General features: G+C 34.3%; 1 protein-coding gene across 8 annotated transcripts in view; it reads left to right on the forward strand.

Moving 5' to 3' along the window:
* LOC149087828 (uncharacterized) overlaps positions 1–27,224 on the forward strand; it is a 337,458-nt gene that overhangs the window by 259,526 nt on the left and 50,708 nt on the right. For all 8 annotated transcript variants that reach the window (XM_089231745.1, XM_089231740.1, XM_089231739.1 and 5 more), the window contains one exon: positions 14,233–14,323. In XM_089231745.1, coding sequence (XP_089087871.1) covers positions 14,233–14,323 — 91 coding nt within the window. The remainder of the gene's footprint in view (positions 1–14,232; positions 14,324–27,224) is intronic.

A 27,224-nucleotide genomic window follows, 5' to 3' on the forward strand; every position in this document is an offset into this window, starting at 1 on the left:
TTGCTCCAGGGTACCTTTTATAGGTATATTTTTCTGAATGTTAACAAAATTTTGAAGCGGGTGTCAAAGCCGTTCAAACCTGTAAATATAAACATGCTTTGGGTGTGCATAAGTCTACCGGAGTATTTTTTTTGTACGATGTTTCGAGTGTACAATGGCTGGTCAAAAATATCAGTGTTTTCAAGAAATGTTTCACGGCAGATTATCTTTGTATAATCGAATCAAGAAAGCTAGCTGTTTGCCTTCTGCTCATAGGCTGAGATAGACTTGCAAGTCTGGGATGGGGGGGGGCGGTACGATGATGTCAATTCATATATACATTAGATCAGTCTACTCCTTCTCTGACTCTGGGGGAGGGAGGGGAGACCCATATCTCCGCTCATGCTTCTGCTCCATTTGTAGAGTTGAAAAAATAAAAATACACCCATATTTTTTACATTTAATTCTTCATTATTTTGACTTTTACTCCTTGGATTATGCACAGGAAGTTATCGTATGCTTGCAGAATTTTTGCAGGAAATTTCAGGTGTTGTTGTGTGTGTGTTTTTTATATATATATATATTTTTTTTTTTTTTTTTTTTTTTTGCAAGAAATTGCGGCACTTTTGCCTTTTCAAGGTTAGCAGGTCTGCCTAAATATCATTTTTTTTTACTTGAAAAAGATCATATTGGTTCATTATTAGCCAAAATGTATCATTTTTACCACATTTTATATCCTTGGGGTGCATTCTGAAAGGGAATTCTGCATCTTTAAATGACATAAGATTTTATAAGCGGGTTTTTTTTTCAAAAAGTCTCATAAAAGTGGTCAGAATATATATATATATATATATATACACTGAAGAGCCAAAAAAACTGGTGCAACCTGCCTATAACACCACGTTCAAATGCACTTAAATCTCGATAACCTGCCATTGTAGCAGCAGTAGCCGATCTGATAACTGTGCCAGACACTTGTTGTGTTATATAGGCATTGCCGCCCGCAGCGCCGTACTCTGATTGGTTCTATATCTTTTTATTTGCATACGCATGCCTGTACCAGTTTTTTTGGCTCTACAGTTTATATTTCATATGAAGTATCTTAGTTATTTAAAGTTATATACAGAAGCCAGAATTTCTCATTCTTACAATATTTTCTAACCTTTGGCTACATTCTGATGCTCTATCTTTAGCAAATTCATGAATAAGGATTGCATCACACATCTAAATGTAGTGGTGTATTATCTCACAGGTTTCTTTTTCCATTCACAAAGAAGCAGCAACAGTAGTGACACCATCATGCAAGGGGCAGGTGGTCCTATAATCCAATAAAGACACCAGCTGTCCTTAACCGTTTGAGTCCCAAGCAGCGCGATCGCGCTGTTGAGATTTTATGTTGAGAAAACCCAGTACATTTCGAACATTGTGGACAACTGACGGTGCTTTACCAATTGTTGAAGTCACGCACTCAGATTTACTGAAGCAAGTACATCACACAGCTCCTTTTAATGTAAATAGTACATTTTACAATAGGTAGGATAATACTATAATAATGCAATAATACATTACAAAATAAAAAATTTTATTTCATTGTTATCAATAATTTTTATCGAACAAAACTTGAAATATTTTTCAATTTACAGTACGCATATGTAATGATACAGATGTATTTTATAAAATAATGAATTACAAATTAACAATATTTTTGTGTTATGAACAAACAATTTAAACTGCAATAAATGTGACGGAGCGATGAGAAAAAGACGAGAATCGCGTTACCTAACAAATACAAGAAGCGCTATTGCTCCGATTGGGATTCATCGATGTAAAATGAACAAAGCGCTATCGTGCCGCTTGGTATTTCTCTACATAAAATGAACAAAGCGCTATCGCGCCGCTTGGTATTTCTCAACATAAAATAAAACAAGCGCTATCGCGCTTCTTGGGTCTTTTCGTACTCATTTAGAGAAAGCGCTGTTGTAACGTATCGGGATCCGATATCGCTACATTAATGGTAATCTTGTCGTTATGTGGGAAGTTCCTTGTTATTTTAGACCCCAGGGACCTCTCAGTTACCGGAAACCACCCGAGGACCCACTGGCAAACCAATAAGGGCCAGAATGTTCGCTTAGTTCGGCAGTCAGCGGGTGGGGTCTTTCGGCTGTCGAATGAGAACGGGCCAGAGGTCGGGCTACTGATGTCCCACATAAATTAATTTCCCTCATGATGACGATGGAGCTGATCAAGGTGGTCCGGCCCTCAACCGAGAGGCCTCCTTGTGCTAATCGAAACGATCCGGCTCTCCACCGAGAGACCTTCACTGATACTTGCGGGGAAAAGCTACATTGAAGTGACTAACAACATCGGATGTCCGATCAGCATAAAAGTTTGACTGTTGATGATCATCAATTGGTGAGCCAGTACCTTTCTGTTAATGTCAAATAGAGGGCTCCATGTTGTACTAACCTACTGTTAAAATTGACTAACCTTATATTGAATTTAATAAATAATATTTCATGCGAAAGTTTGCTTGCAATCATTTTCCACTTGTCGTTTGCCACCTTATTACTGGATATTTCGAACCGGGCAAGCAACTCCCATAAGGGACGTTGCACTGTTTGGGATTTTTCGACAGTGTTTTTTCAATACCTCCTGGGACTTAAACGGTTAAAGGACAAAGACTAGTGTACTAGTAGATACATTATCTCACATACATTTTCTTTCCCATAAGAAGTAGCACATCTACTGTGTATCTATCTCCCAGTCTTAATATTCAATAGTTGTTTTTTTATACTTTCACTGTTAAGCCGAGTTAATCAAGGTTCTACTGTATAGTAGTAACAGATTTATGAAAAATAATCAGCTATATACAGGGTGATTATAATTAAGGTTTCGATTCCAAAACTATACAATAAGTACTGATCAGAATGACTTGAAAATTTGCCTGGATACTCCTGAAGCAATGGAAGTTTCTTTCGCAAAAGAAAAAAGTGCAAAATGTGCAAGCAGATGATGCTGTACTTGGCCAGCAGTATAATCTATTTTGTGCAACCACATCATTTCGGCACTTCCACAGCATCAGTGTGTGGATAGAACTTCTATCAAGATGCACATTGCAATACCAGCAAAGCAGCTGCTGAAGACCCATTTTGACAGGATGCTCCTTAACCCTTGCAACTTCTGGCTGTGGGGGGTACCTCAAAATGTTATAAATAGTGGTCAGATTGCAAACTTTGGTGAATTGCAATCTCCAGCACATCCCCTGCTAGAAGTTCCTCAGGAATATTAACATGGGGGCGCGTTTGGTTTAATAAAGCTGAATTGCAAGCACATCCACATCATGACATACTGTGATCTGTTGTTGAACAAAAATTTTTGTGCTTTCAACCTTATAACCAGAACACTAACTTCATAACAGAAATTTTACATTTTCAAGTATTTTTTTCCCTTTACTTAATAAAATTTCATTTCTTCAGGAATATTCCTATCATTTTTCAAGTGATTCTGACAATCATTCCTTTTTTATAGTGTTTTGAAATCGGAACCTTAATTATAATCACTCTGTATATTGTAAATCACCGTTAATTAATCTGCATTATATATGCTTCATTAAGTACATTATATTCACCTAAGTTTTATTATAGTTTTTGCAAAATAGCTTCCTAATTAAGCATACTGAAAGTAACTGGAGAAAACATCTGTGTATATATATATGTATATGTATGTATATATATATATGTATATGTGATTAATAATAACATTAAAAGAATTTTCAAATACACAGTAATCCATTGAGTTAAGCAAAAAATAATTAAATTGCAAAAGTTGGTTTTTGTTAAAATGTAAGAAATATTTATTGATTAATTAATATGGAAATAGTGTTAATTACATTAATAAACATTTTATTTTAATTATTAGAAGTTTGAATGATTTTTCACAAATTTTATTGTTTTTAATGTTAATACTATTTAAAACAAAAAAACTGGTTTAAACCGAAAAAAAAACCTTTTTTTTTTTTACCAACTTTGCGCCGTATAGACGCAGTCTTTGAATCCGGGAGATAGCCACGAAAGTACTGTAATTTCAGGAATGTGACCAGAAGGGAAAAAATCTGCAGAGGAATAAAAACTCCAAAATTTGACAATTACACAGCCCCTCATTCAGGGAAGCAAGTAGATATCCCTAGATATTATTCTTTAACAACCTGCGTGTATATAAATATAGTACAGTGTACGAAGTAGTAAAACCACTTTTTCAAAGTGCCGTGATCATGAGAGATGGTAAAAAGAAAAAAAAAAAGGAAGGGAGAAAAATGTTTGAGAGGTTTTTCTTTCTACTTTTCTCATCTTCTTAGAACTATAGTCCGTTTCAGGTTAACTTTGCAGTGAAGAGGAAGCTACAAGGGAACCTCATCACTCGTTGCTACAGCAACAAAAGCCTCTTAACCAATGTATCGATGCGCTGCCTCGGTAAGGTATGGACGATTTCTAGGATACCGCGAAAATGTCGTTGTGGTTGCTATAGATTTTTGGATAATGGTAACCAATATTCTTTTCTAATTTAAAAATTTCAAACGAAGAAACATCGGTTCAACACAATATTTTTCCTTTTTTTTTTCACAAAATTATTAAAAAAATTGAAATATTCTGTATAAATATTTAGCCGCTGTGGTGGTCGAGTGGTTATAGTGACGGACTCGCGATGCGAGGATCCGGGTTCGAACCCCACAGTGGCGGTCGGCTGAAGTTGGTTTTCTGTGGTTCCCAACTTCAAGGCGCAAATGCGAGCCGATCTCCCCGTTAAAAAGTCTCGCCACAGAGAGCAACAGCCCTACAACGATAAATCATTCAATCATAACACTTCACTCATAGTTAGAAAAACTGATGGCAGATGGCAGCACTACACATAACAAGCATTACACAGAAACAAAAAAAAAACTTTACGTCAGGTTGCACTACACGTACACGCACATTCCCGCATGTACCGATTCATTGGGGGTTCCGGGGGGGGAAATGGCTCGGGGATCTATGAGGGTCTTAAGTCAGCCACCTCGTTGGGCAATTTGCCTGTTGTGGCGTTGTACTTGTACTAAATGATCATCATAAAACTCCGATTTATGGGAACTTTATTTTGCGGTGAAGGAGTACACTCTCTACCTTTCTCTCCACTGAAAAGTTAACCTGAAACGAACTATAGGAAAGAACTCGTCCCGAGGATGCATGAACAAAATTTTTATGCATCCTTTTCCAAAATTCTTTGTATTTGACGCGTTATAGTGCCTCTGTTGGTGATGTCACCCCTTTGCCCAAGAACAGGTTTGCAACATTCAGCGTTGATGAAGAAATCCGCTGCATAAAATGGAGAGGCGAGTACCCATGGTGATGATAAGAACTGGCATGAAGAAGGGCAGGTTGGGGAGGAACGAGATGGCAGCAGGAAAACAGGCTGGACCGAAGAATTGTGGTTGAAGTTTTTCGTGGGGAAAGAATAATATGGCAACGATGGAGAATCCCAGCTTTAGAACACGGCAAAAGCCTGTAATAATAAAAAAAAAGATTAGCATTCTGACGAGCCTGAGAGCAACTAACCTCATCGAGACAAAATTTCCCTTTTAAGCAAGTTCCAAATTCAGAATTAATGTGCTGTCATCTATACATAAAAATATCTGGCCAAGTAGTGTATTTAGCTTTAGAAAAGCACAAAATTTTAAAAATAAATTTTTTTATGTGATAAAAATTCTTGAAATTTACCACAAATGCAAAAAAATTTTCCCCCTTTACCAATTTTAGTCGATTTTTACCAGGAGACACCATAACCAACACCAATTCAGATGATTAATCTATTTACAGCCACACACCAGTGTAGTTGGAGGGATGGTATTTTTATGCTCTAACAATTTAATGTCATCACTTATTGGTTTAAAAATCTGAATTTCAGGAATGATGTTCAATTTTTAGTGCATAAAAATCCTAGCCTTAAGAGCTCTTGTAAGTGGTGGGAATTGCAAAAACTAGTCTGAAGCAAGATTGGAATAGCAAGGAAAAAATTTACTTTTTATTAAAAATCATGAAGTATGCAAAATATGCTTTAAAATATTGGAAATAGCAAAATATGCAAAAGAATAAAAAAATATCCAAAGACATAGAGCCCTAGTGATAACTATTAACTATTTTTGCTCCATATTATAATACACATTCGGTGAGATGACCATGATGACGGTGAGTTTGTGAAGTGATGACCAAGGGGACGGATATTGATGACATTTGTATTTTTTCAAGTTTTAGGGCATTTTTGGGTATTTTCCACTTTTTAAATTTTTCAGAATGAAAAGGAATAAAAGATAAGTATGCCTATTGATTGGGTAGTTATGAAAAACTTGGTTATAATTTCTTTTATTCTTATTTTCTGTTTAATATAAATAGATATATTGGTTTCATCATTTCATTTGTATCTTTCTTCATAGATAATAGGCAAAGCTCAGTACTAGTTCTAAGTAAACTTAGCCTGTAGTTAAAATTCCAAAAGTTTGTACTGTAGGGCAGGTTCGTAGCTAGCCATTCATGTGCCCTGTGCAAGAATTTAAATTTAAGCCCCTTCTGGTCCCTTTTTGCCCCCCCCCCCATGTGGGCCCTATGCAGGTGCACCTGCCTAGTTACGGCCCTGCTGTAGGGAAAATGTTAAATAATTTTGGTCCATAATATGTTGCAGGTGTTGAAATTTCGCAAGCCTTGTTTGTCCAGGTGAATATTGAAAGCATCAATATTTAATTCAAACTATGTTTGTTGGGTAGGCCTATTTGCTAATATGTAATTTGACAAGATGGTAAAAACACAGTACACAGAATCATTTGTTTTGACCAGAATGTATAAAAAAAATCTAAATTGAAAGAAATGGTTTTCTGAACATTAGAGTTGCTTTTCTGACCACCGCTGAACAGAATGCTCGGTTACAATCTTGAAATGGTCTCTTCATATTCTCCTATAAAGTCATTCTTCCACTTTTCCGAGGTTTTGTTTGGCCTGCACTGGAGCATCCCATAAGGTTTTGGAGACCATAAAAAACAGAGGGACGTGGACTTGAGGGGTTAAGATAGGAGCTACACGTGCTCTTGTTGACATACGAGGCTTGAGCTATGAAGAAAAACTTGATTTCTTGAATATATTTACATTGGGGGAATGCGGGTGTCTGGGATATAATTGAAGTGTTTAGCATTTTCAATGGGATGGATAAGATGGACCACAAGTTATTAATACACTGTCAATCAACTGCTTCGATAAGGGGACACCAGTATTGTTTAGTAAGAGTCAATTCCAGATTGTGTGGTGTTGCAGAAAAGTTTTTCCCTAATAGGGTTGTCAATGAATGGAATAGCTTACCTCTGGGTCATTCCATTTCAAATCACCCGGCAAAATGCCAAAATGACACCCATAGTCTCAGATTTCAATGATTTTTTTTTATTTGTTGCCTTTACCATCCTTATTAACCGTGTGAAATATTATTTGCATATCTCTAAAACTTTTTGAGAAAAAAAATGTTGAAATTTATCAAAAACTGATGCAGATGACTTTTCCGAGGCTCCATTTTTAAGCAGCATTGTTTGAGAAAATAAATCATAACTTTTTCAATTTTCAATATATTCAAGTAAAATTTTCACTGAAGTGTTCACAAAAACATACAGAATATGAATAAAAATAATTCATACACTTACATTTGAAATTTACATGCAAAAAAATTATGTAAACTTTGTTTTTGTGGAATTTTTCGTTAGAAAAAATACAATTTTTCAAACATATTTTTAGACCAGAGGCACAGCAGTTACCAAAACAACTTTTATTTTAAATTAAATTTCTCCTAAATATATGAATTAAATTACTGGAGAAAAAAAATAATGGTTTTTTGACCTTTAATATGTTTATTCTGGCTCGCAACACAAAATTCATCGAAATAAGACTGGATCGTTCCGATTTCAAATCATTCAACTAGACACTGAAATACAACCCATCATCCCAGATTCCAATTATTATTTTTTATTTATTGCTTCTGCCATGCTTGTTGACCATGCAAAGTTTCATGTACTTATCTCAAAAACTTTTTGAGAAAAAAAATGTTTTCTAACCTCACGAATGACGTCTCTTAGACTTACCCCATTCAAGCAATATTACATGTATTTGTGAAAATATATCATAACTTTTCTACTGAAATGCTCACAAAAAAATGTAGATTATGACTAGGAAAGAAAATTTAAACCTTTGCATTAAAAAATTAGATTGCAATAAAATCGTTGAAATTTAATTTTTATTCTTATAATAAAAACACAATGGCTCACCTTTGTTTTTCATTTACAAAAGCTCTCCTGCTTTTCGCACAGCATATTCAGTGACATTGAACTCTTCAGATTTTTTTCCTTGTTCCCCTTTCCTAAAGCAGGGGCCAGAGTTAAAATTTGCAGTTTTCCCCTTGTCGTGATGGTTAAATTGAGTCTTATTTCTAATTAACTTTATCAAAATAATCATACTTGCTTTCTGTTTAATATCTTCATTAAGTGTGCTTTGAGATTCATTTTCTGGTAATTCTTCAAAAACTTTACAAACATTTGATTTCAAAGTGTTGCAAGCAGATTCAACTTTTCTTTTGGCATTGTTTGACTTGCACTGTGGAGCTACCCCATGAAGTTTAATTGGTGACTCTTCTATGTTCTGTAGAGATGAATTTATTTCTTCAAGTGCTTCTTGTTTAATAATTGACATTTTTCCAAGTTACTTCTCTACATTACTATCACTGTTCATCTCTTCACAGTATTCAGTTTCTTCACCTAATTTATTGTTTATATTCACTGTCCCTACAGACATGGCATATTTTTTGCCCTGGAATTGATTTTGTACAACCATTTATTTCATTTATACATGAAAAATACAAGTTTACTATCCTTAAACCTTTTGCTATTTTTTTCTTATGACATTTTAAAGGATTAAAGCATGCTTTCGGATATATTTCATACTTTGAGAAAAAAAGTTCTATGATGCTTAAACACACAGTAGATAAATGTTCAGAACTTGCTCCACTCCTCAATATTGATGTCCGATGGGTCCAATGATGTAATGGGTAACAGATTTTACACTTTTGCAATAACACTTTTTATGACAGTCAGATCCATTTTTTTTCCAACACTATAAATTTCAAGTGTCTTTTCTGACACATTTTACTTTGAATACCAAAATGATGATATAAAATATTTAGCTCAAATGGAAACTGTGTTATAAGAAAAATTTGCTAACCCTGGAGTAGGCTACTTTATGGAGCACATTCTCTGTCTTCAGCAAGATCATAATTGAGACTTGCATCATTTTATCAGGGGGGGGGGCAGTTTAGTTCTAACACTTTTGTTTTAGTTTTCCCAATGAAGCAGCAGCAGTGACTTTATCATCACCTGCTGGGATGATAAAGTCTTATAATTAAATAAGACACCAGCTGCCATCTGAAGGACCAGTGTGCCATAGTTTATATCTTCACAGAAGCTATTATTATTTTTTACAATCATTGTCACAACAAGAAAACATCATATCTTATATATCACCACCAGGCATTATATACATTAGGTTTTCAATTCTACTCTCTGCCTCAGCTTCAACAATTAGGTTGTAGCTGATAATTATTTCATTCTTTGTGATTTAATGCCTCATATTCTGGCTTTTTATCAGCAATTTTAAATTATTTCTTGGGAAAAATATATAGAGGCTTGTGTTAAATATTATAATGTAGATTTTTTTTTTTCACACAAGTATAACCATTTCATATTTATCATATACATTAAATATATGTTTATTAAAATATATGCTGTAAAAATCAAAGTAATTAAAAAAAAAATTTAACACTGTTGTGGTAAAATAACTTCATAATTAAGCATGTTAAAAAAACTTCAAAAATTAATCTATATATATGATTAATATTATATAAAATTAATCTATATATATGATTAATATTATCTGGATTTATCAAATTCAAAATAATTCTTTATGCAAAAATTATCAGATTGCAAAAGTTCGTCTTTGTTGCATCATAAGAAATATTTATAGATCAATTAAAAGTGAAATTAATTATTTGGAATTTGAACACTTCTAAGAATCTGAACATGAAGGTTTGATTTGAAAAATTATTTTATTCACCCAAAACCTTTTTTTTCACCAACTCCCATTTGACACATTACATTAAAATTTGTAATTATTTCATGAATTCATTTAATCCTAGAATTTTAAAATTTATTAATTGTTTTGAATTATTGCATTAACTACTCATGAAACTTAATTTAGTGAATACTGTAATAAATGTATAAGCGTACATGAAAAATAAAATATAAATTTCTTTTTACTAAGCATGGATCATTATATTAAGTCAAAATGTACAAATATAATTAATGTAGTCATATAAGTACAATTGTGTTTTGTTACTCAAATGTATTAACTGTCAAAATAATGTTTACTTTTCTACAGTCTTCTTAATATATTAATAGGATTAAATTTAAAAAAAATTGAAAATTCATGCTGTGCATCCAAAAAAAAAAGTGTTTAAAAAATTGTGTTAAAAATAAAAAAAATAATAATAAAAAAATTAAATTTAAATTACTTTTTTCCTCTAAGGTTTAAATTTTTTCTATTCATAATCTGCATTTTTTTTGTGAGCATTTTAGTGGAAATTTCATTTGAATATATTGAAAATCTGCAAAGTTATGATATATTTTTACAAATAATATTGCTTGAATGGGGTTAGCCTAAGAGACGTCATTCGTGAGGTTAGAAAACATTTTTTTTCTCAAAAAGTTTTTGAGATATGTACATGAAACTTTGCATGGTCAACAAGCATGGCAGAAGCAATAAATAAAAAATAATAATTGGAATCTGGGATGATGGGTTGTATTTCAGTGTCTAGTTGAATGATTTGAAATCGGAACGATCCAGTCTTATTTCGATGAATTTTGTGTTGCGAGCCAGAATAAACATATTAAAGGTCAAAAAACCATTATTTTTTTTCTCCAGTAATTTAATTCATATATTTAGGAGAAATTTAATTTAAAATAAAAGTTGTTTTGGTAACTGCTGTGCCTCTGGTCTAAAAATATGTTTGAAAAATTGTATTTTTTCTAACGAAAAATTCCACAAAAACAAAGTTTACATAATTTTTTTGCATGTAAATTTCAAATGTAAGTGTATGAATTATTTTTATTCATATTCTGTATGTTTTTGTGAACAATTTAGTGAAAATTTCACTTGAATATATTGAAAATTAAAAAAGTTATGATTTATTTTCTCAAACAATGCCACTTAAAAATGGAGCCTCGGAAAAGTCATCTGCATCAGTTTTTGATAAATTTCAACATTTTTTTTCTCAAAAAGTTTTAGAGATATGCAAATAATATTTCACATGGTTAATAAGGATGGTAAAGGCAACAAATAAAAAAAAAATCATTGAAATCTGAGACTATGGGTGTCATGGCTGGGTGATTTGACATGGAATGACCCCTCTGGAAGTCATGAATTCTGTAAATTTCTTCTGTTGAAACTTATCAATTCAACACAATTGACACATCTGAACAGAAATGTGATAGATAGAAGTGGGATAAATCGAGAAGCTATTCGTTATTAGATAAAACAACCATAATCTTTTTCATGGGCAGTGTATTTATATATTATTATTTTTGTGATATATTGGGTATTTTGATTATATTTGAGATCCATATTTTTTATGAACATTATTTTTTCAGTCTTCTCGTTGGGCAATTTCCCTGTTGCAACTTTTGTAATTTTTATTTGGGAATTATTTTGAGAGATCAGATGTTTTTCCCCTTCAAATATCCCCAATAACATCTGTAGATGTTGAGAGACGTTTATCTCTGTATAAAACTTTATTTGCGGAAATTGTTCATCTCCATCCTTTTAGATTTTTATCATCTCCATCCTTTTAGATTTTTATTTTAGATTTTTATAAATTCATTCCTAAATTGTTTACTTGAAAAATAAACAATTGGGAAATTGTCTATTTGAAAAAATCCATTTGCAGTTTTTATGTAATGTTAAGAATAACTTTACATGTGAATTTCAATTGAATAATTTCTTTTTTTTTTTTTCTCATTTTGAATTTTATAAGAAATCAGCCGAATTCTCAAGAGACCCAGACTGGTTGTCACATTGCAAATTTATAACAAACAAAAGAGAGAAAAGAAAAAGCATTAATGGACGAAACAAAAATCAGATAAATACTATTTTTATGAGAAATAAAAGAAATAATTATAGTGGTAGTTAGATTATATACCCTTTCATTTTCACAAACACAATCAGTGTTTTAAAGAACAGTTTTTTTTTTTTTTTTTCGTTATTTGAATATCATTTCCTTTCATTTTAGGGTTCTTTTTTTAGTTTTTAAAGCATTTTTTCGACTTTTTGAGTCATTTTCCAAGATTGTTTAGGTCGACAACATCCAGACCTTGGCAACAACAATACTTGAATGATAACATCATCTGCGATTGCAAAAAGCAACATCTTCTGTATATACAGTGGAACTTTGGTTAGCGAGAAAACATTTTGTGCTTTATTTATTGTCATGTTATCACAACTGAACTGATAGTTTTTCACTTTCATCTACACGCATACTGTGGAATTGTGGGTAGTATTCTTCTCTACACTTTCCAGTCAGTGCGCCTCACTCAAAAAATTAACGTCTGTATGAGCGTAACTGTTTATGGTATGAAACTAGATGTCAGATTATAAGCTTCTTTTATAAATTCTGCTTCGCCTGGAGTTGATCGTAGATGAATTGATAGACCCCAGTGCATGCAATAGCAAAAGCTTTTGGATGGGATCTCGTCTGAGGAAAAGGAGAGAGAGAAACGAGTCTTTCACTTCAAATGAGATTGAGAGATGTGTAAATGGTAATCTGTGTAAAAGTCTGTAGAAAAGAACCAACCAAATAAATCTGTAGCAGTGTGCAAGCAATGAATTCGTCCAATGTAAATGCAATTTTTCCATTTCCGAGAAATCCTAAAACATGCAAAAGCAAGTGTCATGGGACAGATTCCTTTTTAAAGTCACACAAAAAGAATAAGTTTACAGAAAAAGTTAGTCCCTAAGTCTTCGTAAAGGATAGTCCTCCTCTTTCTCTCTCTCCCCCTCCTATTTAAAGCAAGTTAATTTGTAATATTATCATATTGCATGTTTATAATGTTATTATATTATATATATTTTATGGTATTATTTATTATATTATTGTGTTGTATTATTGATTGAATGCAGTTTTTGTTAGTCATTTTTATGTGCATAAATAATTGTGGAACAAATTATCAGTTTCCTTTTTTTCCTATGGGGGAAGTTAGATTCGAATAATGAGCTATTTGCATAATGAGCATGTTGGCAAAACGAATTGATCTCATTAACCGAAGTTCCACTATATACAGTGCAAGTCTGTTATAACATGTATGAGTTATACCAAGAATCATGCAGGGATTTGAGAACAATTGTCAAATATCTTTTGTTAAAGATACAAAAAATATTCTGTTATGACAAGTTGAAAATTCTCAAATTCTAGTTGTTCTTTCTGTTTTTTCAAGAATTGAACTGAGAGTGACATTTATCACATATGCTCCTTGTTCCCATTACTCTGAGACACTTCTAACAAAGAATGGACACAGAAAAGTAAAAATTTTCCTCTCTTCTCAGTTTTCCACTACACACACACAGGATATGTGACGAACTTATTTGACCAGAATTTATAGCTTAAAGTCGTTCATGAATGTGTGTCAAACAAATTGTATTTAAAGAAAAATTTTCATATTAGTGGAAAAATGTGAATGAGTCCATGAAGCCATTTAATTAAACAGTGAAATTGTAATTGAGAATTTCAATTGGTCAGTTTGATTATATGACATTGTATTAAAAAATGTCTTGGAGAATCAACTGCTGCGAGACCACTAAAAATAAATTTAGGAATGGGGGTTTTCGTTCATTTGCTAATGCTAGATCAAAATGATCTAAAATATGCTTTAATGATATTTTCAACAATTTGTAACCTGACAGGCCAAAAAATGGAAATTTAAAACAAGAAGCCCGATATGACAATTTCTTCATGATTGAGTTTTTTTATAACAGACTTTTACTGTATTCATTTAATAAATTAATTTTGTGCTGCTAATGATTGTGATGTTCATTGCCATATAATGAATCTTTAATGCCATTAATGAACATCTGAAAACACTTTTCTCAACCATAGGATGCAACATCTTTATCAGAAATTTGTGCTGAGATAAAAAATTTTAAGGATATCTTAAATGGAGCTGTGCTTGATATTAAAGCTGCCAGAGGTAATGCGTTTATTTATTTTTATTAAATATATTTTTATTTTTTACTCATCAGTAACTGCTGTATTTCCTTTTTTGTTTAAGTTACTTATGTGATGTTATCTTGACTTGCGTGCGATCAAAGTTATGAGCTAAGTCAATAACCAAGGGATATGTTTAGTTGACTTATTCTTTGAAAAAATACTCAAACTTGTGAGTAAATATTCACCTACTGTAGACCTTTGAAAACTGTGAGTAATGGGTCTTTGGTTTATAGCAGGCATCTTCAATTCTTTGCTCAAGGGCACGACTGTGCTCCCTGAAGTACCCAGAGTGCTTGATGCTCATGTCCAATTTTGTGCTCGCGAGCACTTGATCAATGTTCTGATATATCCAAATGCGATACATCTATGACATGCATTTTGCCATAAAAATTAAATTAAAATGAGTGTCAGCCATGTTGAATGCATATTTTAGTACATCAGAGTTAACTCATAAAATAACCCAATAATTTACTTATTTGAAATCTGAATATTTATGCTGATAAGGAGTCTCATTGTTCACAAAATATTTAAACTTTTTTTTTTCTTCAATGAACAGTTTTGGCACTCTACCAATTTCCTCTGGAATATATCATTTGAAGGTTTATGTCCTGAAATTTATCACATTTAACATATGACATGAATTTGAATCCTGAACATAAATATTATAATTGAAAACAGTGTGAAATGCAAAATTTTTACTTTTTTGTCTGAAAAAAACCTTGCTTTAAAATTTTTCAAAAGTACATTTATATGATGCAGGGAAAAAAAAATCAGAGCTCCAAATAACAAATAATGGTTAAATAATAACCGAAAATTTGCCTGCAAAATATTTAGTTTATTAATGCAGTGCTACAATGAAGAAGCATAAAGAATATTTCAGTTGAAAAAGTAAAAACATGATTACAATACTTCATTGTTAATTAGATTTTTTTCATCATTTTTTCAATGAATAATTTTACATTTCTCAGTTACACATTACTTTTAAGTTTAATTATTACTTTCAAGTTTATTCTAATTTTGCAATATAAGCTAAGGATAATGATAATTTTTTTATATCTTTTGTGCTTTCATAATTAAGCAGAATATTTAAAATATATTAGTCTGGTTTAGCGTAACTTTTGCATCCTTTGTTCTCTAAATCTATCTCTGCTCGATTCATGAGCAAGTCCCTGTATTTAGATTCCTCTTCCAAACCCAGGATAAGCGGTCTGCTCTTTGGATTAGGTTTACTCGGTATAGAATGCATGAAAGATAATTTCAATAGCGCAATTTCATGTGGATACAACTCCCCTTATAGCTTTGGTCCGTTTATGGTAGAAAAGAAAAGAAGGAAGAGACACAAGAGAAGAAAAACAGAAAAAGTAAGACTAGAAGGGCCTTTGTTTTTGCAAGTGCGGGCGTAGACTCCAGATTCGTCCCCAAATTCTCCATGTGCAGAAATGCACTGCACAGAACTGTCTATACACCGTTCACACCCTATTTAGGATTTGCTATTCAGAAAAAGCGATAAGAATCCGACATCGTGAAGGACATCCAAAAAAAGAGAGGCGAGGTAGAGGCACAAAATGCAAAGAAACAACTTAAAAGTTTAATATTTGGAAGAAGAGCCTCATAAAATCTACATGAAGGTCTTGAGTTTCGGGAATACCAATTCCGAGGAAATCATATAAAAAAATTGCTTCAGGTGAAAGATTAAGAAGAAAAATTCAGAAAAAAATCAGGGTTCCGTCACTTTTGATTCTGCAGAACCCCCAAAAAAGCTCTCGCAGAACACCAGCTGCAAAACTTGGTCTAGGGCCCCCCCCCCCCAACAGCTATCGTAGTTTCTAAAAGTCTCTCTTATCACCCAAGCTCCTGGCATTTATTAGCACACATTTTAATTTGCCCTGTTATTTAGTGTCAATTGAGAAGCCATCCAAGTCAGAGGTGGGTAATTTCCCACCTGTACTCTTATTATTATCATTCATGCTCCTAAGCAACTCCTAAACATTTGATTTTTTATGAAAGGATGTCCCGCTCCACTATCCATACAAAGGTTTTTAACAACTGGGTGTTGCAAAGATGAATTTTTGGAAAAAGAAAATTCAACTGCCTTTGCGGGAAATCAAACCCACGTCCTTTCACTTTCCGGGTGATCGCACTAGACTACAGAGGCAATGAATCTCAATCGTTCCTTAGAGCTTGTATGCACTGAAAGGGACCGTATATGGATGGACATACCTAATTCAGGGGCCAAGCTCACAACTGCTGATGTTGCCACCATCTGGTGGCACGGTCCCTTTCAGTGCACACAAGCTCCAAGGAAAGATTGAGATTCATTGATTCATTGCCTCTGTAGTCTAGTGGTCTTGGGCATTCACCCGGAAAGTGAAAAGACGTGGGTTTGATTCCCCGCAAAGACAGGTAAATTTTTTTCTTTCCAAAAATTCATCTTCTCACTACAACCAGTTGTTAAAAACCTTTGTATTTTATTTTTACTTTGCAAGCTGTTCATAAAGTTTCTTTAATAACACTGTTCTACAAATAGCCGCTGTTGTGGTCGAGTGGTTATAGTGACGGACTCACGATGCGAGGATCCGGGTTCGAACCCCAAGGTGATGGTCGGCTGAAGTTGGTTTTCTGTGGTTCCCAACTTCAAGGCGCGAATGCCAGCCGATTTCCCCGTTAAAAAGTCTCGCCACAGAGAGCAACAGGCCTACAACGTTACATATATTCAATCGTTACACTTCACTCACAATTTGAAGTATAGATGGCAGCACTGAAATATCAGGCACAACACTAGCTACACACTCAGACTGTTAGGTGCACTTACTTTGTTCCAGACTCTGCCACGAAGCTGGGCTGGAAGAGATCTCGGCTCACCGGATAAGTCCGGTGGCAGAGACCCTGGCGTTCATTCATTCATGTTCTACAAATAAAAATGAAAATTTTTCTATAGGTAATGGTCGTGATTCTTATGGAAATCTGTCTCCTGAATTCAAATCGAACTTGTTTTTCTGTGTCAGGCATAGTTTTCAATTTATAGGCAGTTTCAGATTTTTTAAATTTTTATTTTTTATGCTGCGTATCTGGGCAAAATATGCAATAATCATTATTCTAGTCCCTTTTAAAATTGTATAGGAACATTCCAAACAGAATAAAATAAAAATTAAATGCAGGCCTGTGCATTACAGTCGAATCCTGTTATAACAAACTCCAAGAGACCGGAGAAATCACTTTGTTATAAAGGAGTTCCAAGTTTTTGCATTGTTCTTATGAAAACTTATCTGGGAGATTAGAAAAGTGTTCGATAAAACAAGATTTTGTTTTCTTGCTATAACGGTATTCATTACAATGGAATTCGACTGTATGTCATTTATTTTATGAGAAAAACTGAATTTGTGCGATATTTTCTAGTTGTAAATGTTTTCCAAAAGAATTTAAAAGGCTTATTTTTCTCTTTTGATCACTTTAGCACCATTGAATAATGTTCCAGCAATAACGGGGGGGGGGGGGGAGACAACAGGACATTGCGATGGGCTACCAATTTCTCATCATGTATATCTTTTTTCTCACACTTACCATTAATGGTGAGACCAAATCTTTCGTTTCGTAAAGAGGATTTCTGTCACAGCTTTCCTACTCGTATTCATACTGGGGTGTTCTCCTGGCATACACAATGTCTTGGAAATTACTTTGAAATCACTGCATATTTTCTATTTGTGCTCATTGTGTGTCACTAATTCAAACATATTTTTCAAAATATTGAATGTCTTTTAGTCATATTTGAATAGGCAACTGGAATAAAAAGCATTAATTTTCCATTATGGAGAACTCCCTTTATACTATATTTTGAGGCATCTATAAAAAGTATCCATTCTTGTGGTTTGTATTTGAATTTCATAGCATTTGTCCTGCTACAGATGTCAGTTGCCAATTCAGACAAAAGTGGTATTGTTGGAAAGGTCTTGTCATATGTAGTAAAACAGCCAATAGAACTACCCGTCAGAGTTGTGCCATTTTTGAGATGGGGCCAATTTATCTCATTTATGTCGCAGAAAACACTGTTCTTACAAATGAAATCAAAGAATTTATGTAACTTTGACATAAAAATCATATCAATATATAAATACATTTTCATTAAAAAAATGTACATGAGGATATTGCAATGGCAATGAAGTAAATTCATCAGTTCACAAAGTAAACAAAAAAAATATCAAATTGGCATAATTTTTTTTTTTACTTATTTTGTACAAAACGGTGACTTGACTGCAGCAAAAAGTTGCTACCGCAGGGAGTCTCCCATCAAGGGGTTAGTGCACCAACCTCTTCATGAGTATAAAAAACAAGCCTGCCATTCGGAATCGGCAATAAATTGTACGTCCCGGTCTAATTAGCCCTCGTGTGCAGAAAATGACCGTGGTGCGGCAAAAATGCTCAAAACTTATTTTGTACAACTTCAAAATGACGACATAGCATTAATATTGGGTGCAACCTAAATAAAAATAATAAATTGGCACCATCTTGAAAAACAGTACAGCTCTGAGGGGTAGTTCTATGGGTTTTATACAGGGTGGGCAGAAAGTCTGCAGAAACCAGGGTTGGTAAAAAAATGATTTTTGAAAAAACCAAAAACCGGGTTTTTTTGGTTTAAACCGGTTTTTGTTTTAAATTGTATTAACATTGAAAACAATAAAATTTCTGAAATTCATTCAAACTTCTAACAATTAATTAAAATAAAATGTTTATTAATGTAATTAACACTATTCCCATATTAATCAATAAATATTTCTTACTTAACAAAGACCAACTTTTGCAATTTAATTATTTTCTGCTTAACTCAATGGATTACTTTGTTTGAAAAATTCTTTTAATGTTGTTATTAATCATTATATATATATGTGTGTGTATGTATGTTTTCTCCAGTTACATTCGGTATGCTTAATTAGGAAGCTATTTTGCAAAAACTATAATAAAACTTAGGTGAATATAATGTATTTAATGAAGCATATATAATGCAGATTAATTAATGGTGATTTACGACATACATAGTGATTATAATTAAGGTTCTGATTTCAAAACACTATAAAAAAGGAATGATTGTCAGAATGACTTGAAAAATGATAGGAATATTCCTGAAGAAATGGAATTTTATTAAGTAAAGGGGAAAAAATACTTGAAAATGTAAAATTAACCAGTCAAGTGGTTACGATGGCGTTTGCCGTCGCTGCCATACGTAATGTTGGTGCCTACGACGGCATTTGCCGACACGCAGACTTTTTTCAGTCTTTTTCACCAGTCAAGTGGTTAAGACGGCATTTGCTGTCGCTGGTATACATAATGGTGTTGCCTACGACGGCATTTTCAGACACCCAGACTTTTCGGCCTTTTTCACATAGACACAACGAATTAATTTGTCATACATGTGCTGCCATCTCTATACAGCCATCCTTCTACTTTATTATCTCATCACTAGATGGAGTTGACAATTGTATATCAAGGTCTGAGATTATTATTACTATTATCTTTGTCATGTTTTGCAAAGCTGCATCCCCATCGCTTTTGTTTCAATTTCCAATTCCCTTGCGAAGATGCATCTGTTTTATTACTCATATATCTTTTAGCAAAGTTTCAACTACTATGGTTCCATATAAATCCATCAACAGCATTTCTTTTAGTCACAGGACATTATGACTACCCCTCCCCACTTTTGGGGTGTCATATTATGTCTTGACACAATCGAGCTATAAAAAAAATATTTTATCATTTCAAACTTCCAAGAAAAGGAAAAAAAGGGAAAAAGCGTGCGCATCTTCAAAAAAAAGTGGGCACTGCGGGTAACGCTCGGAGAAATTAATTGGACAGTTGACTGGTTAATGACATCCAACACGTGGGAAATTTTGCTCACAGAATTGAAACAATAGGCAGTCACGGCAAAATTATAAATTATAGCATTACACAATTACATAATTCACGAAAACATCACAAAAAAGTGAAGTAATCAAACAAATAACTATAACTTGGAAAATGTTAAATATGTTGTCCACTGTGTTCTGCCTATGAGGTGAAAGCACAAAAATTCTAGTTCAACAACAGATCAGAGTATGCCATGGTCATGATGTGGATGCGCTTGCAATTCACCTTTATTAAACCAAACGCACCCCCATGTTAATATTCCTGAGGAACTTCTAGCATATAGGGGGATATGCTGAAGCGTGAAATTCACCAAAGTTTGCAATCCGACCACTTTTCATAACATTTTGAGGTACCCTCCACAGCCAGAAGTTGCAAGGGTTAAGGTCAAGTGAACTGACTGCTAGCCACGTGTCGTGCCATTCTGTTATTGTCAAAATGGGTGTTCAGCAGCTGCTTTGCTGGTATTGCAATGTGCATCTTGATAGAAGTTCTATCCACACACTGATGCTTTGAAAGTGCCAAAATGATGTGGTTGCACAAAATAGATTATACTGCTGGCCAAGTACAGCATCATCTACTTGCACATTTTGCACTTTTTTTTCTTTTACAAAAGAAATTTCCATTGTTTCAGGAGTATCCATGCAAATTTTCAAGTCATTCTGACCAGTACTTATTGTATAGTTTTGGAATCAAAACTTTAATTATAATCACCCTATATATAGCTGATTATTTTTCATAAATCTGCAGGGCTCGGCATGGGTCACTTTTTGCCCTAAAAGTCACTTTTTTAGAAACTGGTCACTTTTATTACGTATTTTCAGGCCGAGGTCACTTTTTTAGCAAAAAAATCCTCGGTCTCGCACGCTTTTTTTATTGTCAGTGTTTTTCTTTTCTTCAAGGAGGAACACTTTACCGGTTCAATATCGCTAATTTCCTCCCTCCCTTCATTGAACTACGATCAAAGGCGTCTTATCTTCCCGGGAGCATACCATGTGACGTCAGCATAACTTGATTTCAAGGCGCTTGGAAAGAAAGCTCCTTGGTTAAAGAAACCAAGTTATTTATAACTCGGTTTATTTTAACGTCATTTTATGGAAAACCCGGTCGGAAAAAAAACTAGCATAAAAGGCGTATACTTACAACAAAGAATTTCCCCCTACTACCATTCATTCTTATTTCCCCACGTGCTCACTCGTTATTTCATTTTCATCTTATTTTAAAATTGATCCTTTATTTTATTTGTTTTGAAAAGTTTTAGTCCTAAGGGCCGAATTCCTTTCTTGGAGCATCGAGCAAGTTACATTTGTTGTTTGTTTTATCATTACTTTTGTTAATTTTTTTAAATGTTATTTGAAATGAAGATTTAAGAGAGCCTGTGCAGAAGCTAACTTACGCGCAGCGGGAGAATACCAAAGCACGCATTATTAATACGCTTTGGAGAATACTCTTGTAGCTGGCCAAGGTTAAAGAAGCTTGCAGGTATTTTGAATTTACTTACAATAAAAAAAATTATCCGATTCAAAATCGCGATCTCTATCTACAAATAAAATTCGTACTATTTTTCTAACTGGATTTAAATCTCAGCAAGAAACCGTTGCCCCAAATTTGATCGAGAGGAGAACTATTTATGAAAAGATCACAGAATCCTGCAATTCAACATTTAGTTTAACACAAGAGTTTCCAAATCAGATGAAAATTGATCATCAATCTGATAAAAACTCGGTTAATGCATTCGAGCCGTAAATAGAGGCGGATTTAACGGTGGGCACACCAAGCGCGCCTTTGGCCCCTACTTTACACTTTTTTCCTAATTGAAAGGGCCTAATATTAATTTTTTTTATGCCGGGCCGTCAACTGACCTTTATCCGCTTCTGGCCGAAACTTAATTTAGAGCATCTTCATGATACTGATTGTTGACTTAATATCGACATCTTGCGCTCCATTCTTGGTGTTGTGTAAAAAATCCCATTTTTAGACCTCGGAAGTTATTAAAACGTTTTTGTCTCGAATCGCTATTATGACCGCAATAGGAGAGGGCGGGGGTCTGGTTCCACCGGTATCGAACGAGGAAAGGTGCCGAGTATACTCTTTTTCTGTTAAAAAGAGTGGATACCGACCCCGGGCGATAGTAAATTTCCGTTCGTACTTGCGACCCGGGTTGCTACATACCATGATCAGATCTAAAACTGGGAGCGGGGGGGGGGGGGGCCAATGCCTCGGACGGCGTTTTTGATGGAATGGCATATTTAAGAAAAGGCAATAAAAATTCCTTTGCAAAATTATTGAATTTCACAGTCAAGAAGCAGTAAAATTGTGTTTCCCCTTCAGAAAAAACAATTGTATTATGGCCATGGTAAATCGGGTGGGGGCAAATTCTTTGTTTTTGTTCATTAAAAATTACGGGAGGAGTCAGCGCTAATGTGGCGCTAACTTTTTTTCGCGCTAAAATATGTAACCCTGACAGCAGCATTCATAAATTCTATCAACCGCATTTATAAACCCCATATGTCGTTGATTCGATTTTTGTGTTCATTTTATCCTAATTTTCCCGATATATTTCTATCGATTTTCGCATATTGCCGCATGTTAGGTTGATTCATGTAAATTATATATATTTTTGTAATATTTTATGTGCCCTTTGTCAGCCCCTGTGGTGGTCGAGTGGTCATAGTGACGGACTCGCATCACGAGGATCCGGGTTCGAACCCCACCGGCACCACAGTGGTGGTCGGCTGAAGTTGGTTTTCTGTGGTTCCCAATTTCAAGGCGCAAATGCGAGCCGATCTCCCCGTTAAAAAGTCTACACACTCAGACTGTTAGGTGCACTCACTTTGTTCCAGACTCTGCCGCGAAAGCTACGCTGGAAGAGATCTCAGCAATGGGATAAGTCGAGTGGCGAAGGCCCTGGCGTTTATTCATTGTGCCCTTTGTCAACCATCTTGAATTGACTACCGCAAAACGGTGATTCCTTGGCGCGAAAAAAAGTCGCCACGTTAGTGCTTACAAGGTTCATGGGAAATTTACCGGGGGAAGGCCGCGGAGTCTCTTTTTCTGTTAAAAATTACAGGGCTGTTTCCAAAAAAATACTGTTTCCAGGGGTGGGAACTCTGTGCCACACTGCGCCAAATAGCTAATTATGTTTCAGTATGCCCGGAATTTCGGAAAGGACGCCAAAAAATGTTTGTACCTGCTTACCGCGAAACGATTCTTTCTAAGAGCGTGTTTTATTAAACTGTACGCCTTATTTAAACTATCGGCCTTTCCATCGCGAAACCCCGATAATATCCATGATCGTGCAACTGAAAATGGTTTGCAATGGTCGTTCAGCTTTAAAGCGCAAATGCGAGTCAGTTGCCGTTTAAAAAAAAGTCGCCTCTGGAAGCAGCAGAAATTACTGTAGTCGATCGTCATTGCGTCAAATCCCGATGTTTCGTGAAAAAAATTTTCATTCTGGGAGTAAAAAGTGTGTTTCCGCCGAATTACGAATGCTAATTTAGAAACTTTGCCGAATAACGAGTGTCAGATCACCAATCTCGCCAAATAATAAGTACTTAATCACCAAACGTCGCGTTAATTCTTCAGAAATTCTCTCCCATTTTGCAACAATTTCTTCCCAAGTATGAAAAAATTGAAAACTTATAGAAAATTTTTAGCCCATTTAAAGTGCTGCGGTTCCAGACAGACAATAGTTCCCTCAGTAAGCAAAAATCATCTTAAATAGACTGGTGTGAAAAATTTTATGACAGCCTCTCGTTCAAACAAGCTGTCAAAAGCCTGAGACACCAAAAACAAAAAAGCTGATGAAAAGATGTTTGATATCAAAAGACAGTGCAGTTGCTTTTTTTTTTAAAAGGGGTGAGGGTTAACGAAAATATTCTTGTTAATTTCCCTGCTCCAATTTATAAATATCTGTTCCGAATCCTATATTTTGCTGCTCCAAAACTGCTCCAGATCCTGAATTTGCGGCTCCAAAACTGCTCAGAATCCTGAATTTTGCTGCTTCAAAGCTGCTCCGAAATGGACTTTGTCACTTCCCACCCCTGTGTTTCTGGGTAAAGGAGTAAATGTGTGTTTTTTTGCAGGCAGTATTAATTTTGTGTGCCCCCCCCCCCCCTGTAAAATAGTATACTCACCCACTTTTCCCAGTCCAGCCATAGGTGGAGATACTTTAAGGTCTTAGGGGTGTGGCACGATGACAATTGATATACATCCTATATATGTATACATCAGTAGGCCATTGACGCTGGGGGGAGGGTGGATTGCCCCTCCCTCAACGTATAATAATTAAAACAATTTAGTTAATTTAATAATTTAAATAATTTATAATTCAGTAATTTTAGTAATTTTTTAATTTAATAATTTAAAATAATGTTAAAAATTTAATTTTATGGTTTTTAATCATTATAGTAAATTTGTTAAAATTTGTTGGAACGTATTACACAAACCTAGGTATGTAAATCAAATTTTTACTAGTTAAAAAAGTTTGAGTACATTTTGTATATTGTCATTCATAGCATAACATGAATGAAAAATCCACTGGAATGTAGATGGGACAAATTCTCTCATCAAATTTTGTGTTATTTCATTTTTTTCCCTTCTTTGAATGTGAAAACTTTTTCCCATTTTGAAGTTATTCTCTCACACATAGTTGTTGATAAATTTGATAAGTTATTCAAAACTTTTCTGGTTAGCAGAATGCGTTTGAGTTTCATTTAATTATTTCACACTATTATGTAAAAAAAAAAGTAATTTCAATGAGTTCTATTGAAATGCGAAGTTAAAACTAAATTCAATTTCAATTCATTCAATTTGGTAATAATAAAAATTCATTGTCCATTTGGTCTCTTTCTAAAAATATTTTGGTCACTATTTGGTCACTTTTTAAACATTTTGGTCACTTTTTAAACATTTTGGTCACTATTTGCTCACTTTTTAAACAATTTGGTCACTATTTTCACTAGTTTTGAGGCCATGATCCGTGCTGACCCCTGAATCTGTTACTACTACTATACAGTAGAACCTTGATTAACTGGGCTTAACCATGAAGGTATAAAAAAAACTGTTGAATATTAAGGATGGGTAATATACAGTGTGAGATGTGCTGCTACTTATGGGAAAGAAAATGAAAATGTTTCTGTGAGGTAATGTAACTACTAGTACACTAGCCTTTGTCCTTTAGGGACAGCTAGTGTCTTTATTGGATTATAGGACCACCTGCCCCTAACATGATGGTGTCACTACTGTTGCTACTTCTTTGTGAAGGGAAAAAGAAACCCTGTGAGATACCACTACATTTACATGTATGATACAATCCTTATTCATGAATTTTGTAAAGATATATAGAGCATCAGAATGTAGCCAAAGGTTAGAAAATGTGGTAAGAATGAGAAATTTTGGCTTCTGTATATAACTTTAAATAACTAAGATACTTCATATGAAAAAAAATATATATTCAGGCCACTTTTTTTTTATGAGACTTTTCGAAAATGCGAGGTTATGGAGGACAATGTGAGGTTATGGTGCCACAAGGAATTTTTCTCCTATAGGGTTGTTAATAAATGGAATAGCTTACCCCCAGAGGTAATCAATTGTAACATAATTGGCACGTTTAAAAAGAAATACGATAACCATGTTGCAGGAGTGGAAAATCTGCTACAAACTGCTACAATTTCCGATGTCTGCTACATACTGCTACAAAAATGTAGAAATTCTTCAATTCTGCACCATCTTGCACCACAAACAAAATTTTCCCTTAGGAAATTTTGAAGTTGCGTGATAATAGAAGCTGACTTTCCGATGATGCCATTTGCCCTCCTCACAATTTTATTTCTTGGGGGCTGTAAATGGAATTAGCCAGCATCTTTAACAGATTTTCAGTCTCTCGTTTTGCTTCCAAGTTTTCTATTATTCATTTTCTACTATTCTTTCTCTTGATATGTCATTTCTTTTTACACCATTTACCAGCATGTCTAGTGTTCAATGGAAAATGGTTTCCAGCTGCACATTAATTGAAATTACTTTTTGTAGACCATGGTCATGGTTGGTTTGAAAGGTATTATTTGATGTAAGATTCCAGCAAAGCTTATTTAGGCAGACAAGTAGAGGTCAACAAAAATTCAGAAAACTTTTCTTTGAGTATGTGGTAGATACTCTTATAATGAAAATGATATGGTAACAAGCTAGCATCCCTCGCAGCTACAGTAACCATTTTTGTCACATCATTGTTATATTCTGCATACCAAAGCTAGTTGTATCGAGATCTGCAGTTTATAGCTGATCCCAAAACAGATGCAGTTCCAGAGGACAGTGATGGCCCCTTCCAAGATCTGAATACTATGAGAAACATTGGTCTGTATCATAAAATATGAGATACTCTAACAAATCTATGAAATAAATTGCCCTGGACCTATCCTTTTTTTTTTAACGGTCATCCCATACAGGCTACAGTGCTTTTAGATGGAGCAGTTATACAGACAGCTATGGGTGTCCACATCTGGGAATGTGGTTTGCCTAGGTCGTTGTTTTCTATGCACACCCGGGTCACAATTTTTCATGAGTCCCTTTATTAAAAAAATATATAGAATATAATATAAGAAAAAATATATATATAAATAAATAGCCCCTGTGCAATCATGTGAAGAAGCAGGGAAGGCTTGAGACAAAATTCTCACCTGTGGAAGACATCATTTTGGTGCCCCTCTAGCATATAAGCTGCATGAGTGAAATTATTTAAGGGAAACTCGCAGATTTTTGTATATGCCATGAGTATTATGGTGAGAGATCAGGGACAGATCTAGAGCTCGCTGTTTGGAGGGGTGTTTTTCCCTTACATTGTTGTGACCATATGTCCCGTATTTTTTGGGCAGTCATGGTTTTCTTTCCTTCCCGACCTTTTTTAGGAAAATGCCCTAGTTTTTTCAGTTTTCTTGAGTTTGTTATTTAATCAAAAATATTGATACGAGTAATTTCAATGCATTTATTGAATG

The sequence above is a fragment of the Pholcus phalangioides genome, unplaced genomic scaffold (assembly GCF_987345545.1).
Source record: "Pholcus phalangioides strain wild (caught in Gottingen) unplaced genomic scaffold, Ppha-v1.0 ptg000004l_1, whole genome shotgun sequence".
NCBI lineage: Eukaryota > Metazoa > Arthropoda > Arachnida > Araneae > Pholcidae > Pholcus > Pholcus phalangioides.